The 23,895-nt window shown below is 43.2% G+C and overlaps 1 protein-coding gene and 1 pseudogene across 1 annotated transcript; both read left to right on the forward strand.

Annotated features, from left to right (window-relative positions):
• The first annotated feature begins 12,291 nt into the window (after window positions 1–12,291).
• LOC130878262 (olfactory receptor 1361-like) lies at window positions 12,292–13,215 on the forward strand. The gene has a single exon (XM_057776125.1). The coding sequence runs from the start codon at window positions 12,292–12,294 to the stop codon at window positions 13,213–13,215; it is 924 nt and encodes a 307-aa protein (XP_057632108.1).
• A 9,077-nt stretch (window positions 13,216–22,292) lies between these two features.
• LOC130876821 (olfactory receptor 1361-like) lies at window positions 22,293–23,215 on the forward strand (annotated as a pseudogene).
• The last annotated feature ends 680 nt before the right edge of the window (window positions 23,216–23,895 follow it).

Raw genomic sequence — 23,895 nt, forward strand, 5'->3', positions numbered from 1 at the left:
CGTTATTAGCTGGCTCCTGTTACAGGCACACATCCTGAGTTAGGGGCCACAGACAACAGACTTGAGTGACCACAGAGGTACATTATCAGTAACAGAATGCAATTATTCCTTTACATGGTCAAAGAGGTAGAGCCTTTTCCATACCTAAGGCTAAAGTCCTTGTGGGCAGAACATACTTGTTATATTAAAACCCCCATGAGACTTATTCTTTATTCTTTAAACAGTTTATTGCATGTTAGGTATTTACTCTTGTCTCTTTGACTCTTTGTCTCTGTGTCTCTGTGTGTGTGTGTTTGTCAGCATGCATGTGGAAGTCAGAGAACAACCTGTTCTCTCCCTGTCTGAGACACAAATCATTCTGGTCCATTTTCAGTATGAGTGCTCACCAGGGACTCACAGCCCAGCAGGAGGCTCTTGGCTCCCACCTTCTGTAGCTAGCAGCTGGTGCCTGCTTTTGACTTTATCTTCAGTTTGAAAATTTGCAGTCATCTATGTGACTGAGCCCTGCTATCTGGAAGGTGAGTGGTGGATCTCACGCCCCAGTAGAATGGGGAGTTTGGTGGGGATTATGCTAAGATTATACCTCCCTGAAAAACTCAGGCAATGAGAAATGCAGGGGAAGAGAAATGCAAATGGGAACCAGTTTCTTGCTTCATTTTCTGGGGGTTCATGCCTACTTTGCTGGATCAAAATAGTTTCCTTTAGTGCCCTGAGTCTCCAATGCTCTTTATAGTTTTGTTGTTGTTGTTGTTTATGTGTATGGTATTTTACCTGTGTGTAGGTCTGTGCATCATCTGTGTACAATGTTCAAGGAGGCCAGAAGAAGACATCAGATCCCCTGAGACTGGAGTCGCAAACATTTGAGCTCATGTGGGTGCTGAGAATCAAATCAGGGTTCTCTTAGAGCAACCAGTGCTCTTAACCCCCCAGCCTCCTCTCCATCACCCCAGGACTCTTATGGTGAATGAAGATCTCCATTTCTGACGCTGCTGAATGTGGATTCAGAGGAATTGTGGTGTCCTACAAGTGACCCAGTTTCCATCTGTATTCAATTCTGACTTAAAAGTCATTAGAGTTCAAACTCTCTCACTCTAGTCTCCTTGAGAGCAATGAGAATATTCTGATTAAAGCCATGAGAAAGAACATATTATCTAGCTAAACACAAGGTGCTGATGCCACTTGAAGGTACATAGAGATAGATAATAAAGGTGCTTACTGCTAGCAGGAGGCATGGGACGAGATAGTGAGACTGCCGGCTCCTTGATTCAAGGACCGAATAGGGAGGTGGTTATCTGCCTATGCTGTGCTTTGTTTTGCTTTTTGCCTTTACTCTGTCTATAAGCAGATCCAGAAGTAAACTCGGTACTGTTTGGCATGGACCGACAGACCTCCCAACTCTGTCCTGTCTCCTTTATTTTCTCAGTCCTCATGCCTCCTTTCATGTACCCTAGCTGGCTCCCTGGAGCAGGCTCTGACAGATGGTGCCTGCCTGTGGGGTCTGAATACAGCGGGGTCCGTGAATGACCCGAGTAGGAGAAGTGGGTGCCCGTGGGAAAAGTGGAAGTGCAGTGAGTAACTTGGGAGTTAAAAGCAGAGTGCAGTCAAGCAGTACCCGGTGTACACAGAAAAAGAAACTCGAGTATAAGAGTAAATATAAATATGGGTCAAGGAAATAGTATACAACTCTTTGTCCGTCTGCTTTAAGACATTTTAAAGGCTAAGGGTACTAAGGCAGGGCAACAGCAATTTTTTGAAATGTGTGAAGGATGTATGGCCCTGGTTTCCTCCAGAAGGGACTGTGTGTCTAGAGATTTAGAATAGGGTAGGAAAATGAGTGTTCTTTGTCTTGGTCTGTGTTTTGACTGTTAGTATGCTGGGAGCAAAACCTGTAGTTGGTTATAGCCATCTTAGTCACAAATTAAGTAAGACATTCACCTCTGTCACCTCTGTAGGGCACGTTCCAGGCCTAGGATATAACCCTTATCTCCCTGTGAGTTAAGATTATCTGCAGACCTGTGGGTCCCAGGCACCAGAAGCAATTAGCATCCCCCTGTTAATTAACTTTTCCAGACCCTCAGTATTTCCCTATCTCTTCCTGTCAGCTAGATGTCTCTAGACCTGACATTCCAACATTCTACCCACCCCCTGCCCTTCTTGCTGTATAATGCTCCTGAGAAAAACGAAAGTTGGCAGCTTGATCAGAATACAGACTTGCTGTCCGTTTCTGTGTCTCTTGCCCCATTCATTCCTCTCGCTTCAAGGTTTGCACTCCTGTTAGTGTCCTGCTGGTCGGGACATTATATATTGCTGTTCTGTTTTATGTGTTCATATCTATCTGAATCTTAAGCTGTCTGAATTTAGAGGCTCAGCTGTACCAGGCAGATGCACTAATGATGACAAAGGGTTGCAAGTAATTGAGGAAATCAAGAAAACTTTAAGTAGACAGAAATGCATTGTTGGGGAGTAGTTACAGCAGGAATTGTAGCTCTTGTTGTTATGATTACGACTACTGTGATTGATTCAGTAGTGGCTTTGTCTTAGTCCATTCAGAATGCAGCGTTTGTTAATCAATTATCTATGAATATTTCTATAATATTGAAGACACAAAATGATATAGTTATAAAAATGGAGCATAAATTGAATGCTTTGTATGATGTGGTACAATTCTGGGAGCTGAGGTTCAGAGACTGAACCAGAGTACAATTGAAATGTCATGCTAATTATGAATGGATTGCTGGGTGTCCATGGTGCAAGTCCTTATCTCTGTGACTTCGAGACAAATCTAGTCTATATAGTGAGTTCCATGACTATCAGGGATATGCAGATAAATCCTGTCTCAAAGAAGAAAAAAAAAAAGAATGGATTTGTGTTACATCTTCTGTGTATAATAAAAGTGTTTTTTGATGAAAAAGAGTTAAAACACAGCATAAAGAATTTGGGGTGGTTCTAATGAATCCTTAGATTGGGCTAAAGTTCATGAAGAGAAAATGGAAATGAAAAAGACTAAATTTGATTTAGTGCAGCAAAAGAAGCTGAAGATATTTTTAGAACAGTCTAAAAAAAAGCTGTTCCATCATGGCCAGCATTTACTTCACACTTAGGAGCATTGCAGTTATTGGATCATGTGTTCTATTGGGCAAAATCTGTTTCCTATAGTTTTAAGCTGATCATGAACTCGCTGTAGAAAGTGGACTTGAAAATTTGTTCTGCCTTCTGCCTTCGATCTGTATAAAAGCGAGTTCTGAAATAAACTCGGGGCTGGTTGGTATTCACCTTCAGCCCTCCCGGATCTATCCTGTGTGTCTTTCTCCATTTCTCTCACTCTGCCATTTCCTCAACCTTGCCCCCGTTCCATGTACCCTGTGCTGGTTTCTGTCAGAGTGGGCTCCCACACCTACCAGTCTAGGCATTCTTATTTCTGTATTGATAGCATGTGTCAAAATTCCTCTGTCACCCCTAGCATATACAGTTGTCATAGTCATCAAGACCCCAGGACCACTGTCTAGGGTTCTCTAACCAAGCTTCATATGCTGTGGCTCTAGAAAGGTACTCTAGGTTCAAAATACATATTTCTTGGGGTCTAGAGAGACATCTCAGTGGTCAAGTGCACTCACTGCTCTCATGAGAAACTGGTGTTAATTTCCCAGCTCCCACATAGTGTGTGACACACATGGTGACTCTTAATAACTCATAATAACCCATATGGCAACTCCCAGTCATTCAGAATTCTAGTTCCAGGGAATCCAATGTCCTCTTCCTACCCTATAGGGCACATGCATGCACATGGAACACATACACACCTGCTAGCAAAACACTTATACACAAAATATAATTAAATTTAATAAATATTTTAATGATTTCTCATATCAGCACTTTCCCCCTAATTTCAAGAATGTAACTCTCCCAGGACTATTCACCACATGCAGAGCAAGCACCATCTATCTCCAGTGCCCTGAGATGCTCCTTGTAGAGCCCTCTACCCCAGCAGTCAGGTCTCATGACATAGAGCAGTGACTGTAACCTTCCTGATGCTGATGCCCTTTAAAACAATTCCTGGTGTTGTGTTGAGCTCCAGCCCTAAAATTATTTTTTCTATTTCATATCTCTAATTTTGATGGAGGAGGGTCATCTGTCTATGTGTTACTCTCAAAAGAAAACTGCTTGGCCTGATAGGGCAGAATTTAGATAGGCGGAGTAGACTGAACAGAATGCTGGGAAGAAGGGCAGTGAGGCAGACGCTATAGCTCTCGTCTCCAAGATGGACACAGGTTAAGATCCTTCCCGGTAAGCCACCACCTCGTGGTGCCACATAGATTATTAGAAATGGGTTAAGCAAGATGTGAGAATTAGCCAATAAGAGGCTGAAACTAATGGGCCAGGCGTGTTTAAAAGAACACAGTTTCCGTGTAATTATTTTGGGTAAAGCTAGCCGGGAGCCAGGCAGCAGCCTGCCACTCCTATCACTACATAATTTTGCAAGTGTAATGAATTGTAATGTAAATATCTGGTATGCAGGATATCTGACATGCGACCTCCATTCTAATATTCCAGGAAAACACTCTGGTATGCTCACAGCTGGCTTTCTTTCTCGGGATGCAGTGAGAAGGTGGGCAATGCTCCACTGAGGCCCTTGCAGGGGGAGAGTGACAGATATGACACCAAGGACATCATCAGGCAGGTCTCTCGGAGGCCACACACCTCCTGCCCTCTGAGAGTAGGAAAGAGAGAGAAGCTTGGGGTTAGGGTATGGAGTCCTGACACAGCACTTGCTCCTTGATTAAAATTTCCATGGATAAAAGCTATTAACATGCAGACAAACGAAAATAAAACACTAAGCCTGTCTTGGACTCTTTATTCCATTGTCTCTGTGAATGTGGTTAAATGGCCCATTCTAAATTTCACCATCTATAAATTCATCCTCTCAATTAATAGACAATGATAAATATTATGTAGGAATTGTCCTGCATGTGGTATGTAGTTCAGAAAGTATTGGCACTAGAATACCATGCTGGTAAATTTAGCAGGAAATTTATTGTAAGATTCTACAGTATTGGGTGTGTATTTGTATTTATTCATCATGAACCAAAAAATTATTGTAAAACAGAAGCTGTTAATGCTTAAATCTTGGTGAATGATGTTACTGACTGTTGATACTATCTTCCCCACAGACATGGGTGGAGACAATGACAATGAGACCACGGTTGCAGAATTCCTCCTCTGGGACTCTCTGGAAATTCAGAGTAAGAAATCGTCTTTGGGTTGGTCTTGTGGATGTAACTTGTCACCAGCCACAGAGTAAGACATGCTTACAGACATAAGGAAATGAAAAAGTCCAGAGGCACAAAGTAGACGGGATCGTTTAAGTTAAGGAAAGCTGGCTAGAAAGAAGTCAATCTAAGGCATTCATAAGTAATAACAAGCCTCTGCGTGTGTATTTTTTGGTAGCTAGGTTGTGGGCCCCCAAAAGAGTAAAAGAGCCAAGTGAATAAAAGAAAACAATTACAATCAAATGCGGAAATGGTTCAGCAAATTATGAATATTTTCAACGAACCAATAATAATCAATAACCTTCATATGCATGAACCATGTCCAGTTACCTGACAGAGTGGGCAAGGAGATCACACTCATGACAGGAGCACACAAGAATACAGCTGACAGTACATGTGAGCAGCTTCTGGACACTGTGAAGCACAGAGACAGAATTGCAGAAGGCAATGCTTCTTCCCAATAAACAGCCGATTCCATCATTCTAGAGAAGAGACTTTCTGTCTCTAACTGAAAAGCAGTAAAAGACAACAGAAATACAAGACAATTTTATCAGGCTATTAGGGTTAATACTAGAGTTGCACAGAAAGAGATGTGTCTCTATTTACATATAAATCCTCATTATAAACTGTAGTCAAAGCAGAGATGAGTCCAAACATCCCACAGACTAGAGCATGAAGTACAGATTCAGACCTCAGTGCACCGTGATGGACAGGAAATTGTAGGGTTTGGTCACCCCAAATGGCAGCCATGAAATGAAGAGCCTGTGATAATTAGCTATTTTAAAAAACTTTTTAAAAAGATCGATTTATTTATTACGTATGCATGTACACCAAATGAGCACACCAGATCTCATTATAGATGGTTGTGAGCCACAGTGTGGGTGCTGGGAATTGAGCTCAGCACCTCTGAGTCATCTCTCCAGCATCTTATAATTTTATCTTTCAGAGCTTCAGGGCCTGCTCACAGCATGACAGGAACCTGGCATCCTCTGATGAAGTAAAGGTTGGAGCTCTTTGATGAGAAATCGCTTGGCACGCACGAAGCACCCTCCCCATTCCTAAGCATGGAGAGTAGTCCAGGCTCTGAAACATCTGGTTCTTGAAGGATCCCGGGGCCTGTGTCTTCCAAAATTAGTGCGTGGATGTTGTGGCTCATTCGTTTAAATTGTGTTGCATCTTAAACTGTGGAGTAATTTGTTTAATGCTGCAAAGATGTGTTGTATTCTTTGAAACTGCATTTGTTTAACTCTGTAAAGCAGTGTTACTTTGTCTGCCTAAAACATCTGATTGGTCTAATAAAGAGCTAAAGAGCCAATAACCAGGCAGGAGAGAGAAATAGACAGGGCAGTCAGTTAGAGAGAATAAATAGGTGAGCTAAGCTCAAGAGGAGAGTAAGGAATAAAAAAAGAAGGGCAAGCAAGGGGCTAGCCCCTCAGTCACAGAGTCAGCCAAGGAGCAAGAAGGAGAGAAAGATATACAGAATAAAGTAATGTAGAAAGTCCAGGGTCAAAACATAGTTAAATAGACACATGATGATAATGTAAGCTAGAAAAGCTGTCTAGAAGGAAGCCAAACTGAGGCCAGGCATTCATAAGTAAGAATAAGCCTTTCTCCATTTATTTGGGAGCTGGATGGAAGGCTCCCCAAAATAAACCAAAGCAAACAAAACAAAATAAAAATCCAACTAAACCTGTATATGTTTTGATTGCTCTGGAGGACCCTGAGAGAAGGGCAGGGATGGTAGCCTCACTGGAACCAAGAGTGACAATGTCTTATCAGAACATGAGAGGATTATCAGCTGTCCCTCCTGTTCCAGGGTTTGCAGCCAGGCACTTAAGGAAGTCAAAGGGAGGGTCCTCCAGCTGAGGAAGAGCTTTTTACAGCCAGTCAGTCAGTCAGTCAGTCAGTCAGTCAGTCAGTCAGTCAGTCAACCAAATCAAAACCTTGCAGCAAAGGTATTTAAGGTGAAAGACTAAACCTTATCTCCTCTAACCCTGGGGACAAGGTTAGAGGTATGTTCTGACCACCCCAATTCAGCTTTTTGCAGGTATCCTTTCTAATAGTGTAAGACTAAATGATGGAGAGATTGAAATGGAAAATAAGAAAATTAATAGCATTTGGCAGAATTAGACAATGCCAGGGGACATGCCAAAACCAAACCAAATCAAACAAAACAAAATCCAACAAACAAACACATAAAACCCCACCACGAAAAATATCAGGTTTTAAAGATCATAGTGTGTAATATCAACACTCAAAACTTAATTGTCTTTCTATATGCCAATAATGAAATTGGAAGTCAATGTTTTTTAAAGTTCACTTTAATAGTATCATACACAAAGCTGGTCATGACGGTGATTATCAAGTCCCAATTTCCCAAACTCCGAAAGACGGTCCATGTATCCAGAAATGAGCTCAAACTGAACTATAGTATTTCTGGCAGTTAGATAAAAGCCAGCATTCCTCAGGAATTTGTGAAGTCAGTTCCCAAGGGCTGAAAAGGGTAATTTCCCTTATCTCTAGCTGTGGTGCCTATCAGCATACCAAAGCTTGTGCTGGCTTCCAGGCTCCTCAGTGTCACAAGGACCTGTCACACATGTCCTTGCTGGCATCCTACTCTCTCACCTTCTCCTCTACCCTAAACTCCCTCCACCTCGGACTCCCTCCCCCAGCTGCTCATCCTCCTAACAACTCAGCTCTCCTCACATCCTCACTCTTGCAGCTCTGGTCTTCTCCCTATGCTCCTTGTTCTCTGTCTGGTCATTCTCTCTTCTCTCACAGGTAGCCCAGGCCACATTCAGCCTCCTTCCTCAGTCTGCTCTGACCTCTTCCAGATCCTCTGCCTCTCCCTCTCTCATATCAGCAATAGAAACCTTTCTTCCTTTAGCCACACCATGGATTGCTTAGGCTCTCACTTTTTTTACTGTTCCTCTCTGTATAGAGTGAGATCTTTAATCCCAGTTTTTGGAAGCTTGAGACAAATGCATGGGATTTCAAGGTCATCATAGTCTATATGGTGAACCCTGGTCATAAAAGAGAAAAGAAAAACAATAAAAGTATGAATGCAATGTCTTTATGCCATTATCAACAAGATATTTCTTATGAATTACATTTTCTCTCCCTCTGTCTCTCTGTGTGCGCGCGTGTGTGTGTGTGCACACGCGTGTGTTTGTATATGTGCATTGTTGCATTGTGTGCATGTGAGGGCCAGTGGACAACTTTCAGGAGTCAGTTCTTTCCCTTGACCTTGTATGTCCTAGGGATCAAAGTCTCATTTGGTGACAAGTGTCTTTACATACTGAGCAATCACTCTGGCATTACAAATCAGAATTTTTTTTTTTTTTTGACAACTGAAAGAAGAGAAAGAAGAGTCAACTGATTAGACAGATTCATGGGATTGAAAGTTTAGAAGACTCGGTGCCCATACGAAATTTATTACTTTTTAAACTGTGAATGGGCTTATTGTTGCCAAATTCAACACTGTAAAATATATTGTTATAAGTTAGTGAACTTAGTCTAACTGTTATATGAACAGGGGACTAAGAAAAATAGTAAAGTCATTTGGAGAAGAACAGTTGAAATACATGCCAAAAAAGATTAATGTTGGGCACCTTACTGATTATAATGAAATATTTTTGTAAAAGCATTTAACCAAGTCAAGGAGCCCTTTCATTTGGGATTTATTAGAAATTTTACACTAATATTTAAGTGCCTTTTGTTCATCATTCATATCATTGTTATAGAAACCATTGCAGTTGGGTTTGGTAATTGATTCATACTTGACAGAGGGCTCCAGTTTTGGTTTTAGGCCATACCATTGATGATGACATTAATTGGTTTGTGGTCTGATTTCTAGCAATGTATTCACTAGATTTTGGTATCAAGTTCATGCTGACCTTAACCTTTACTGTTACTTGACAAAATTTTATAATGTATTGTTGTGTGATACAAAATATTTATATACTGTGATATTTTATATATATATATATTTGTAAGCCCTATGTTATCAGATATGATTAAATATAAATAATTAACCAAGGATAGAGCTCTAGCAATGAGCACTTGTATAATAACTGACTTTCTGAGGATCCTAATTTTTGTTGCCCAGACAGAATATAGACTATGAACACTTTATCTACGCCTCTAATTGGAACCTCTGAGAAATCCACCCTGGGGGAGCACACACTTGGAGCCATCTTCACAGCAGCAGCACCTCCAGGGATAAAGCATCAATTTATTCACTCTCAACCATCCAAGTTTGACCAGAGAGAGCCACATGCCTCATTCTAGATGTTCTCTTCTAGGGACAAAGGCCCTCCCCTTCTCAGCTTCAAGTGTGGATTTCTCAAAACCCAGCCTCAACCATGGCACCAGCAGAGACAGAACTTTCCTGAAGACATCTGATAGCAGCCAAGAGCACTTAGGTAAGGAAGGTGGGGAATCAGAAGAGAGCACCCCCACAGCAGGCAGACTCCCATAGACTTGAGCCCATGGGATGACTTATAGAGAAAGAACTTCATTCAATCCCTCTACATCTGACCAAATTCCAAGGAGGAAAAGCGTCTCACTCCTCCATGTCCAGGCCTTGTTCCTACGTGATGGTCTCTGCACTAGGAACACAGTGGAAGCTGCAATGTGGGTAGAGGAAGCACAAGAATAGAATGGAGGTTAGAGGATTAGCAGCAGTACTGCAGACTGTTAAAAAGCCTAGTAAGAAGCAGAGAGAGAGAGAGAGAGAGAGAGAAAGTAAGAGAGAAAGTGAGAGACAGACAGAATCAGAGAGACAGTGACAAGGACTCGGAGATACATAGAGAGACAGTGACACAGAGACACACACAGAGAAGAGATATACACACAAACACACACAGAGACAGATACAGAGAGAAAAAAAGAAACAGAGATGGAGAATGTCATTATTTTATTCTGGTCCTCCTCTTCTTTGTTCTGTGCGTATCCCCTGGAGTGTGTGGTTGTATAATGATGGTGTCTCAGACTGTGGCTGCTTGGATGCTGCTGAAACTGGGCAGTGGAGTGTTGACTGCTGCTGGAGTTCAGAGACAAAGCAGCCTTTAAGGTTCAGGGTCTCAAACACCCTGTGATACAGACTTGTCTTCACATTTGGCATCTCAGACACACCTAACACTCCTATGATTCACAGAAATCACTCAGCAAAACAAACACACATTTAGGTATGCATATATGCACATACATATGTGCGTTTATACATGCATGCCTACATATATCCTGAAGGTTCTCTTTTTACAGCCATGACAGCAGCATTCTGTCTCATAAGGAAGCTTAAGGTGAAGTGGAATTGGAATCCAAAAGCTAAAGTTGAAGAACCAATCAAAGAAAGGGGAGTCCATGCATGGCCTACCATGATGCACTGGGTCCTTTGGAAGCTGTAAACCTAGGGCTTAAACCCAAAAATGTTAGTATTATTCCCAGAAATTGACCATTTCAATATCTGCCATCTCTTTTTAATACTAATTTTTTAGAATTTCATTTTACATTCCATCCACAGTTCATTCCACCTGTCCTCCCTTCCCTCCCCGCTTCAAGCCTCCCCACATCCATTCTTCCCAATGGGTAAGGGCTCCCATGGGAAGTCAACAGACTCAACCACTATAAATGCACAGTATAAGAAAGTACGGAATAACTGCAGCATAACAAACTCAGGAGTGAGCTTAGCTGTGGTCTCACTGCACGTGAGCAAGTTGCCTTTACATCCCAATGCATATCTTTTTCTATTTCTTTGATGGAAAACTATGTGGCTTCTAGAATATTAACACCTACAGTCAAGGACCACTTTTTTTGGTCCTTATGAACTACCCATCATTCCAACTCTCATCTCTCTGCTTCTATAGTCCACTGATCCTGTGATCCATTAGACGCATATTCTAGTTTTTAAATAGTAGCGTGTGTGTGTGTGTGTGTGTGTGTCCATGTACGTTTATGGGTGTAGCTGCACATGTGTCACAGCACTCATGCAGAGTTCTGCTTCTCACTTCACCATAAAAGCACTGGGACAGCAGATGTGCTCTATGGTGTGGAGTTTTAGGTGGGTTCTGGGATTTGAACTCAGGTCTTCACACTTACATGGCACGTACATCCCACTGAGCCATCTCCCCAGCCCTCATTCTAGCTCTTTGCTGCTGTTGTTGTCACGCTGGTCTATATCCATGGCAACTCTCTGGAAGTTACCTTGGACTCACATCTCAGCGCTGTGCTTAGCTCCGCTCTCACAGCATCAGTCAGCTCGCTGTCTGGACCACACGAGCATCCTGTAACTAACGTCACCAATTTCCATGTCATGCTCTGTCCCTGCAGCCAGGCCATTTCTCCTGACACCTGTCTCCTCTCTTCCCCTTCCCCAGCCAGGCCTCTGACCACTCCAGGGTGACTCTCCTCTCTTCTCAGCTGTAACTTCTGGTGACTTGGTACCTACCTATTTCAGCCAGTTTGAATTTGAGGCAAAAAGATTGCATAAGCTCAGAAATTCCTGGTCAGGCCAAAGAACAATGAGAAAAAGTGTGTTTGTGTGTCTGAGTTTCAGAGAATATATGTGTGTTGTACATGGTGTGTGTTCATGCATCTATATTTGGTCGTGTTTGTATATGTGTGAGCATGCATGTACATGTGTGTATTTGTGTAATACAGAGAACAAGATCATCAGGTTGATTTGAATTTTCCCTGATATTGATCAGCAAATTTGATAAAGCATCTAGGTGTCCACTCCTCAGTTCCTTCATGTAGTATGTAAATTCCTAGACTTAGATAACTATTCCATAAAATGGATATATATATATATATAGCACTTAGCAAATAAGAGAATAAAATCATAGATAATAGAATTCAATCCTTTCAAAATGGACTAATCTTTTGCTGTAAAAATATATTGTGAGGGAATTTACTACCAATTAATTCTCAACTAATGAGTAAAATTTTCCAAACTGCATCAATGTTTTCTCCAAGTGTTGGTGAATGATTTCTCTATACGCATCTCACTTTCTTCTCCTGAGACATGAATGATGACAATCAGACAACAGTCACAGAATTTCTCCTCCTGGGATTCTCTGAAGAGTCAGAACAAGAAGACATTGTTTTTGGAATGTTCTTGGGGATGTACATGGTCACCATCTCTGGGAACCTTCTCATCATCCTGGCCATCAGCTGTGACCCTCATCTCCACACACCCATGTACTTCTTCTTGACCAACCTCTCCAGTGTCGACATCTGCTTTTCCTCAGTCACTGTCCCCAAGGCTCTGGTGAGTCACATGGTGGGAAGCAAGTCCATCTCTTACACAGAGTGTATGATCCAGATGTACTTTTTGTTCATATTTGGCAACATGGACAGTTTTCTCCTGAGTGTGATGGCCTATGATCGCTATGTGGCCATTTGTCACCCACTCCACTACACCCTGATGATGAGGCCCAGATTCTGTGCCCTTCTGGTGGCCATATCATGGGTCATCACAAACCTCAATGCTCTCTTGCACATTCTCCTCATGGTTCGACTCACCTTCTGTTCCCACAATGCAGTGCACCACTTCTTCTGTGATCCCTACCTTGTCCTGAAGCTTTCTTGTTCTGATACCTTTATTAATGATGTCACAGCCTTTTCTGAAGGTGGAATGATATTTATGACACCGTTTGTATGCATTGTTGTTTCCTATGCCTACATCTGCTCTAAGGTCTTGAAGATGCCCTCAGCCCAGGGGATAAGAAAAGCCATGTCCACTTGTGGTTCCCACCTCACTGTGGTCTGTCTTTTCTATGGGGCACTCCTAGGAGTTTATATGCACCCTTCATCCTCGTATTCACTACGGGATGCAGTGGCTTCTGTTATCTTCACAGTGGTGACCCCCATGGTCAACCCGTTCATCTATAGCCTGAGGAATCGTGACATGAAAGGAGCCCTAAGGAAGATAATTCTTAGGTCCTAGAATTTGAAATTTCTAGACCTGACAGGATTCCTAGATGCCATGAATTTTTTTCCTTTTATAGAGAGATCCTGACAGGTCCAGTGCTCAGCAGGATGGCTCCTGGGATTAGAGATAGATGTCTGTGTTCATGTTTTGATTCAGAAACTGACTAATGTTTTCTGTCACACCCTGAAATTTATCTCTTCAAAGGGATGATTCTAAGATGCACATTTCACAGATAAGAGAAACTGAGAACATTTGGAAACATTCTGAACTGGGATGTGTTTAATATCTCCTGAGATGCTGGCTATCACAGTGATCAGGGAATTTTAAGAGATATGGTCATCGACCCCTTTAGCCTCAAGCAGAGCTGTGGTTACCCTGGTAAATGACCCACAGAAACTTTAACTTACCCATACTAGACAACTAGAGGTTGCTGGTTATACAGTGTTCCACTCTCAGTGCCTCTGGTACCTGTGGTGGTGGTGATTGTCCTTTGTCCCAGGCTGAGGTCCCTGTCACATGCTACAGCTGAGAACACTACCTTTGGACTTCTCTTTCCACCTAACATTTCAGGGCTTTGGTCCTCAGCAGGATTCTTAGGGATGCCTAGCAAGTGTCAGGAAGCCTTGCGTAGTGGCTTTATTCACCCAAAGATGCCTGTGTCTGTGCACATTCCCAAGAGCTGCAGGGAACAGATTTCCTTACAGAACTAAAGTGTCTAGAGTCACGGCCTAGGGACATGGGGACTTGGATTAATGTCATGATTGTAATTGGAACTCAGGACTTCAGAGTCCAAGTGCAAGCCTATTCTGGAATATGGGTCAGAGTGTCCAGAGTTCCAGCCCTCTTCTAGTTTATACTAAAGGTCTAGTGTCCACAATGTCACTTGTCATGTCCTTTCCTCACATCCAGATAGTTCTGTCCTTTATCTTCTGGGTTGGGGCAATGGTCAGTCTTCAGAAGCTCTCCCTTCATGGTCTCTATATCCTCACTTCTTTCCTTCCCCGACTCTACTGGCTTCTGTGTCCTTTGTGTCCTCACCATCAGCTGCTTCCAGACTCTGTCCTGTCTCTGACTGTAGCGATCTCCAGCCTGGGGAATCTCACCACTTTCTCTCCCTGCACATCTCTCTCCTCCACACAGGTGCCATTTGTTCCTCCTCGGGTGTCAAATGAGTCCTGTCACCCAACTCTCTCAGAATCACAGCAGATGTAAAATATCCTTTCTTCATGCAATAAAGCCTAATAAGTGATTTGGCACAGGATTTCCTTAGGGCCACTAAACTCTCCTCCTGGCCCCTCGTGAACCCAGAGTGTTACTGGTGACCCTTGGAACAGACTCCAGTCTCCCCACAGTCTCCTCCACTCTGGTGGCAGGAATGTCTCATCCTGTGTTTGTCACTACAACATACAACAGCCTTATTCAAGATGATGTTGGAATCAGAGACCTAGGCCAGATGGTTACTGTTGTAGTTTGAATAAAAATGTCCCCTTTAGGATCTCAGATTTGAACTCTTGGTCCACAGTTGATATTGCTATATGTGGGGTTTAGGAGGTGTGGCCTTGCTGGAGGCAGTATGCCACTCGGGGTATGTGACACTTCTTGTTCACTCTCTGCACCATGCTTGCCTTTGAGGATGAGTTCTCAGCTCCCCCATCCTGCAGCTGCCATGGTTCCCTGCTATGATGGACTCTTATCCCTCTGGATCCATTGGTCAAAATAAACTCTCCTGTCAGCTGTGTGGTCATGTGTTCATCACAGCCACTGTGAAGGAACTGCTGCAGTTGCTCTCCTGGGAGATTTCCTTTTCCTGTGTGTGGCAGGAATTGGTAGAGTAGGCAAGGAGCTAAGGAACGGAGAGAGCAGGCAGATTCTCAAAGAAGCAACTTCAAAAGTTAAGTCTAACTTCATAATCATTTTGTGAAGTCCTAAAACAAAGCCGAACTCTGGGCAGGCGACAGAAATTTTAAATTAGGTTCTATGTATCAGACTTATTTGATCCAGTTCCTAAAGGGTTCAGCTTCATTTCCCTTTAAATCTTTATCTTCGGTAACTTCACACATGATTGTGGTGTGTTTGGTTCATAGGCAATTTTAAAAAGGGGAAAGATAAGATTTCAGTGTGGAGTCCTCAGAATAAACAAAGGAACAGCTGGCAGCACTAAGCGGCCCCCAGGCTGATGGGGAAACCGTGGCAGTGATGAGATCAGCTGTGATAGTGCACATATAAGAGATATAGAGCTAAGAAAAACTAAAAGGGGTAAACCTGCTGCCACACATGATTAGCTGCCTCCTATTCCAGGCACACATCAGAGTTAGGGGCCACAGACAACAGGTTTGGTGTGACCGCAAGGTAAACTGTTAGTAATGGAATGCAGTTATTTCTTCACACAGTCAAGAAGGCGGAGCCTATTCCACAACCAAGGTTCAAGTTGTTATGGGCAGAACTCATGCTAACTAGAATTTCGTGCTAAGACTCCATAAGACTACTTCTTGACTCTTTAATAATAAAAATTTATTACATTTTAGGTATTTATTCTTGTGCCATTTATTTATCTTTGTGTGTGTCTCTCTGTCTCTGTGTCTCTCTCTGTTTCTGTTTGCCAGCATGCATGTGGAAGTCAGAGGACACCTTGTGGGATTCAGTTCTCTCCTTCTGGGAGAAATAATCATTCTGGTCCATTTTCAGTATGGAGCTCATCAGGGAATCCCACCCAGCAGGAGGCACAGGGCTCCCATCTTCCCTAGCTAGCAGCGGGTGCCTGCTGATCTGAGTGCTTTTGAGTTTATCCTAGGGTGGAAAAGTTGCAGTTGACCATGTGACTAAGTCCTCTTACCTGCAAAGGGAGGGGTGCATCTCAAGCCCCAGGAGAATGGGGAGTTTGGTGGGGACCATGCTAAGATTGCACCTCCCAGAAAAACTCAGCTAGTGAGATATGCAGGGGGCAGGAAACACAGTCGGGAACATAAGAACCAGATTCTTGCCTCATTTTCTCAGGGTTGATGCCTTCTTTCCTAGTTCATAATAGTTTATTTTATTGTTCTGAGTCTCTAGTGCTCTTTTAAATTTTTTGTTTGTATTATATTAATGGTGTTTTGCCTGTATGTGTGTCTGTGTATCATCTATGTACGACGTTCGTGGAAGCCCGAAGAACATCAGACCCCCGAGACTGGAGTCAGAAACAACTGAGTGCATGTGTGCTGAGAATCATACTGGGACCCTCTGTTAGAACCGCCAGTGCTTCTCTCTGGGCCCTCCAGGACTCTTATTATCAAACGGGGATCATCATTTCTCACACTGCCACAGGGGATTCAATTTGAGTCCTCAGGCTTGGTAGCGAGCACCTTGAACCAGAGAGCAATCTCACTGGTCCTGGTTCTTTGGTCTGGTCCCAGTTACCTGCTCTGCCTACTTGTAAGTTTACTATTCCCCTGAACTCTTTCTTTCCATTTAAGTTTCTTTGGCCTTCCTTCTGGTCTCTTTGGGTAAGTTCTCCTTGAATTTTAGGCAATTAAACCCAAGAAACAGATAGTTTTGAGTGCTCCTGTGTGTGTTTCTTTCCCACTGGTCTTTCTTTTGTCAGTGGGATATATCCATGTTAAGGCTCTTTGAGCCTTAGAAAAAGACATTATACATTTCCATTTGGGTGTCCCGAACAGGCGGCTGAGGGGTCCTTCGGTAAACTCAAATAGTAATGGTGGCTAGGCAAGGAGCAGCCCCTTTGGTTTATCAGCCTCCACCCTTGAGTGTTTGTGGTCCATAGACCTAGAAACATACTCTTCTGGGACATGATAGTGAGAGGCTTATCTTGATGAACTAGTTTTAAAGATTTATTTGTCTGGCTCATCATCCCAGCACCAAAAGACAGAGTTAACAGGATCTCTGTGAGTACCAAGTCAGTTATGACTACTTAGTAAGGCTCTGTTTCAAAAACACAAAACAAAAATTATTTTTATTTTGTAAGTGTGAATGTTTGGCCTGGTCTAATGCAATAAACTGAGTGGCAACTCTTCCCTAGGCCGACGACCCTAGATTGCATTAGGGCAGAGAAAGGGAGCTGAGCCCCAGCATTCCTACACTCCTCTCTCTATTGCTTTCTTCTATTTAGAGATCCCTGTGATTCACCATTGTGAGCTCCTGCCATCAAGACTTCCCATCAATGACCTACTGTAACCTGGAATTGTGTGGTGGTTTGAGTGAGAATGACCACAATAGGGTCATCTGTTGGGATGCTTTGTCTCTGCTTTGAAGAGATGTTTGGGAAGGATTAGGAGGTATGGCCTTGCTGGAGGAGGTGTGCCAATCAGTGTAGGCTTTGAGGTTTCACAAACCCATGCCACACTCAATCCAATCTCCTCTCTCCCTCGCTCTCTACTTCCTATTCTCCTCTCTCTCTCTCTTTCTCTCTTGCATTAGTCAGTCAGCCTATCCAAACCAGCAATTGAGAGAAAAAAAAAGCCAGAGTAAAAGGCTCCTGAAAAACAACATAAAATGCTGGCCTCTGGCATACATTTGCACACACATACACAGACATACACATTCAAACACAGATGCAGGTGCATACTCACACTCACACTGAAATACTAATAATAGAAATCCAGAGATGCTGTTTGACATTTGCCTTGTTAATTAAACACCCCTACAAGTATTGTACATTGTAAGTTTTTAAAATTATTATTACTCTATTTTAAGGGGCTGGAGAAATGGCTCAGCAGTTAAGAGCACTGACTGCTCTTCCAGAGGACCCGGGTTCAATTCCCAGCACCCACATGGTAGCTCACAACTGTCTGAAAATCCAGTTCCAGGGGATCTGACACCTTCACACCAATGCACATAAAATAAAGATAAATAAATCTATTTTATAAACAATATTTATTATTTTACATAGCAAACCCAGTTCCCTTGCCCTCTCAATCTCCCACTCCCCCCACCTTTCTTCACCTTCTCCCTTCCATCCCTCAGAGAGGATAAGCCTCCCATAGGGGGGTCAACAAAATCTGTCACAGCACTTGAGGCAGGCAAGGCCCTTCTCCTTGTATCTAGGCTGAGCAATGTATCTCCTCATAGGGAAGGGTCCGCAAAAAGCCAGATCATTTACTAGGGAAAAATACTGGTTCCATGGCCAATGACCCCATAAACTACCCAAGTTACACAAGTGTAACCCGCATTCAGAGAGCCTAGTTTGGTCCTATGCTGGTTCCCCTGCTGTCAGTCCCGAGTTAGGGAGGTCCCACTACGTCAGGTCAGCTGTTCCTGTGGGTTTCCCCATCATGGTCTTGACCACTTTGCACATATTGTACTTCCTTCCTCTCTAATACTGGGCTTCAAGAGTTTGGTCCAGTGCTTAGCTGTGGATTTTTGCTTCTGCTTCCATCAGTTACTGGATGAAGGTTCTATGATAACAATTAAAGGAGTCCTAATCTGCTTTCAGGGAAAAGGTAGTTAAGGCACCCTCTCCACTATTGCTTAGATTCTTAGCTACTGTGCCAATGTGTTCAAGGCTACTTCCCAGTTTCTTTTCTTTCAAGTTTAGTGTAACTGGATTTGTGTTGGACTGGAGAGATGGCTCCGCCATGAAAGGCTATGCTCACAATAAAAACATAGCATATTGAACGTTATCTCCAGTCATTTGTGACTTTACTGTTTGTACTGCAAGCATCTGTTGTACTGGAGTCATACTGTGAGTGAATAGATGTCTTCCACACACACTAGAAGAATGATCATGGTTAAAATGAGTAAGGATTTTAATTGATTTATGATGGAAATAAACTCCATAAAACGTGTGGAATGTTCACAGGGAGAATATCTTCTTCTAAAAGGTTACATTAATAAAAAATACAAAACTGTGGGATAGAAACTGAGTCTTCCCCTCTTATTTCCTTGGCAGAAGCAGACAGAATGCACACAGTGAGCACTGAGCACATCCCTAATGAGGACCTCTGAGGAGTCAACCCTCTGGATGTCCCATGCGACAACTAACATCTTACCCTAAAGGAAATCCTGATCTCCAGGGACAGAGGCTGAATCTCTTTGTTTTCTCTCCAGCATCTAGGCTTCCCCATAGACAGCCACCTCACTCTAAATGTCCTTGAGAGAAGAGCTCCCTCCGTTCTCACCCCATGCTGTGAATTTACCATCATCCAAGTCCAGGATGGAACCAGCAGAGACAGGGATTCTATGAGAGCCTCAGTGAGCAGCAGGTGAGAAGCTGGGGACACAGGTTAGGGACTAGTCCATCCAACAGCAGACAGACACCCAGAGACAGCGACTTAAGGTGTGACACTGGGGAGCACCCCTCCAAACCTTTCTGTAGCTAGCCGTGTGCCAGAGGAAATGTTTCTAAAGAGGAGAAAACTGGGGTTAGAGATGCTGTGACAATAGACCCCTAACGGCATTTCCTGGAAAAAGGGACTCTCCTCTCAGACATGCAAGGCTGCCCTATTCCATGAAAAAACTCCATGTTTGTGACAATTGCATCTCTATGTTCATTGACTGAGTTGATTCTATAACAAAGGGTTCTGAGACTTAAGCTACTTTGGACACTGTTCTGAGACCCATAAGAGAAGTAGGAACTACTCAGTTTATTTGTGCAGTCCAGGGATCCAAACTCATGGACACAGACCTCAGATGTCACAGACTCAGTCCTTAGCATGGCTCACAAGAGGCTAATGGATGACAGAGATGTCAACTTGTTAAATCCCCAAAAGATCCCTACCAATGATAGCAGGGCTGTCTGTCTACAAGGAAGCTTCCGTGGATGGTAACTTCTACTTCAGAGGACGCCTGCCGCTTTCCAGACAGAGGGAGAGCAGTTAGGTGTGTGACATGTCTGAACACACTGCTTTGCTGAGGAAGCGCATCTTGCTCAGGTGTCACTGTCACTGTCCAGGAGAAAACCTGCCTGTGCCAGGCCACCTCCTGTCACAAATACTATAGTAGGAGAGCAGGGAGAACTTCTGCTGTGGGATGATGCTCTTGTAAAGATTTGTCCCTCATATTGGCTTAAATAATATGATTGACCAGTAGCCAGGCAGGACGTATACGCAGGGCAACCAGACTAAGAATTCTGGGAAGAGGAAAGGAAGACATGCAGTCACCAGCCAGACACAGAGGAAGCAAGATGAGAATGTCTCACTTGAAAAGATACCAAACCAGGGGCTAAATATAGACAAGAATTATGGGTTAATTTAGTTGTAAGAGTTAGTTAATAATGAGCCTGGGCTAGCTAATAGGCCAAACAGTTTATAATTAATAAAAGCCTCTGTATGTTTCTTAGGGACTGAAAGGCTGTGGGACTGGTTGAGACAGAAATTTCCGTCCACAAATTTCACCTTGATTCTGATTATGATCTTAGCAACAATATCAAGTACATACAGCAATTCCCCTGCAGACTGCATTTCCTCTCTTCTCTTTGTTTCTGCTCTGGGAACTGTCTGTCCTTAGTCTGGGCATTCTTATAGCTGTCTTGATGGCATGGGTCAAACTTCCTCCTTACTCTGGGTATAATTACATCTGTCTTGACAGCAGGTGTCAAAATTCTTCCTTTACCCCACAGCATATACGGTTGCCATAGCCACGGGGTCACTGTCTGGGTTTCTCTAACCAAGCTCCATATATTGTGGCTCTAGATGTTATCCAGGTTTTTGAAAAAAGTATTTCTTGGAGGGCTATACAGACAGGTTAGTGGTTGAGAGCACTTGTTGCTCTTATGGGAAACTAAGGTTGGGTTCTCAGCATCCACATGGTGTGTAACACACATAGTGACTCATAGCCATTCATAACTCTAGTTCCAGGGAATCCCATGCCCTCTTCCTACCCTGGAGGGAACGAGGATGCACAAGGAACACATAAGTACCTGCAAACAAATCACTTATACACAAAATATAATCAATAATTCTAATAAATATTTTAATGATTCCTTATGTCAGCACTCTCCATCAATGTCAAGAATGTAAGTCTCCCAGGATGAGTCACCACACACAGAGCAAGCACCATCTATCTCCAGTGCCCTGCCATGCTCCTTGTAGAGCCCTCTACCCCAGCAGTCAGGTCACATAGAACAGTGGCTGTAACCTTCCTGCTGTTGTTACCCTTTAATACAATTTCTGATGTTATTGTGACCACAGCCCTAAAATTATTTTCATTTCTATTTCATAACTGTAATTTTGCAGTGTAATGAATTGTAATGTAAATATCTTTCATGCAGAATATGTGACATGCGACGTCCAAGGGGTCATGGTGCGCAGGTTGAGAACCACTGACACGGTGGCTCTGCCTCTTTGTGTGTCTTTTTTCAGCTAGGCGAGCAGTACTCTACTTTCCTGGGCAAACACCACTGCAGCCCGCATGTCTCAAGTGACCTCCCCCTGTCCACAGAGGGCTCTTCAGGCCACTCTTGCCTTTGGGACAGACTGCATTAGATCGCTCCTTATTATTCTGTAATTGTTTAGACTCCCAGAAAAACACTCTGGTACACTCACAGCAGGCTTTATTTCTCTGCATGCAGTGAGCAGGTGGGTAATGCTCACAATGACGCCCTTGCAGGAGGAGAGTGACAGATATGACACCAGGAAAGCCACCAGGCAGGTCTCTCAGAGGCCACACACCTTTCCAGCTCTCTGAGAGAAGGAAAGAGCCAGAAACGTGGGAATATAGCATAGAGACCGGACATAGCACTTGCTCCTTGGTTAAAATTTCCATAGATGAAAGGTGTTAACATGCAGACTAAAGAAAAAGACACTAAGATTTTTGTCTTGAATTTTTATTCCATTGTCTCGGTGAATGGGGTTAAATGGTCTAATCTTAAATTTTCTAATCTATAAATTCAGTCCCTCAATTATTAGACAATGGTAAATATTATGTAGGAAATGTCTTATATGTGGAACTTAGAAAAAAAGCATGTAGTTCACAAACTGTGGGCACTAGAATACCATGCTGGTGAATTTACTATGGATTTATCGTGAGATTCTACAATATTGGAAGTGTATTTGTATTTACTCATCACCAACCAGAAAATCATTGCAAAATAGAAACATATTTTGCTTAAATGTTGGCAAACAATTTTAGTGACTTATGATACTGACCTTCCCACAGACATGGGTGGAGATAATGAGACCACGGTTGCAGAATTCCTCCTCCTGGGACTCTCTGGAAAGTCAGATCAAGAAGAGATTGTCTTTGGGCTGTTCTTGGGGATGTACATAGTCACCATCTCTGGGAACCTTCTCATCATCCTGGCCGTCACCTGTGACCCTCATCTCCACACACCCATGTACTTCTTCTTGGCCAACCTCTCCAGTGTCGACATCTGCTTTTCCTCAGTCACCGTCCCCAAGGCTCTGGTGAATCACATGGTGGGAAGCAAGTCCATCTCTTACACAGAGTGTATGACCCAGATGTACTTTTTGTTCAAATTTGGCATCATGGAAGTTTCCTCCTGAGTGTGATGGCCTATGACCGCTATGTGGCCATTTGTCACCCACTCCACTACACCCTGATGATGAGCCCCAGACTCTGTGTCCTCCTGGTGGTCATATCATGGGTCATCACACACCTGCATGCTCTCTTGCACACTCTCCTCATGGTTTGACTCACCTTCTGTTCCCACAATGCAGTGCACCACTTCTTATATGATCCATACCCTATTCTGAAACTTTCTTGTTCTGACACCTTTATTAATGACCTGATGGTCTTTACTGTGGGTGGAGTGATATTCCTGACACCATTTTCTTGCATTGTTGTTTCTTATGCTTACATTTTCTCTAAGGTCCTGAAGATGCCCTCTACCCGTGGGATAAAGAAAGCCCTATCTACATGTGGGTATCACCTCACTGTGGTCTCTCTCTTCTACAGGGCAATGCTGGGGGTCTATATGCACCCTTCATCCTCATACTCACTACAGGACACGGTGGCCACTGTCATCTTCACTGTGGTGACACCACTGGTCAATTCCTTCATCTACAGCCTGAGGAATCGTGACATGAAAGCAGCCCTAAGAAAGATGGTTCTCAGATGCTAGAACGTGAAATTTTAGAGCTGAGAGGACGCCCGGACACCACGCATCTCTTCATCCTTGTAGAGAAAACAATTCACAGATTGGTATAGAATGAATGCATGACTTTTCCTGTGACTAACACCAAATGATCATGGTTGTGTTTGCTAATCTCAAACTGGCAGATTCTCGTTTTCCTGAGTGCAGTAAATTGCCATCTGAATTGGGCTTATCTGACAGGCTCATTTAAAAAACAAGAAACACTGGGATAACTGGGTGTGTTGTGGTTTGAGATGGTCCCATCCAGTCTGTTTGATACCTGCTCCCACAAAGAACTGGGACTTTTACAGCACTTAAAGCTGATCCCCCTTCTCTGATTTCTTCGTGGCATCCAGTTCACCTGCTGGTGGGTAAATGGAAAGTTGTCCTCTGTCCCAGGCTTAAGCATGCCCTCTACATTTCGCAGCTCAGAATGCACCCTTTGCAGACCCTCTGCCCCCCTCCTGCCCTGTTGGCCTTTTCCTCCCTCAGCCTGGGGAATGGTCCATTGCTGGTGCCACTCTGGATGGACACTCGAATCTGGGGACAGTAAGCAAAACTGCCTTTAGAGGCAGAGGATATGGTGGCATAAAGATTTTAAAGAAACAACGTAAAACTAAATCAAATGCAGAATATTATTTGAAGGTGTGATACATTTGTTTATTTTG

The sequence above is a fragment of the Chionomys nivalis genome, chromosome 7, assembly GCF_950005125.1.
Source record: "Chionomys nivalis chromosome 7, mChiNiv1.1, whole genome shotgun sequence".
Lineage (NCBI taxonomy): Eukaryota > Metazoa > Chordata > Mammalia > Rodentia > Cricetidae > Chionomys > Chionomys nivalis.

Coding starts and splice junctions, on each gene's coding strand:
- LOC130878262 (XM_057776125.1), top strand. CDS start 12,292: ATGAATGATGACAATCAGACAACAGTCACAGAATTTCTCCTCCTGGGA.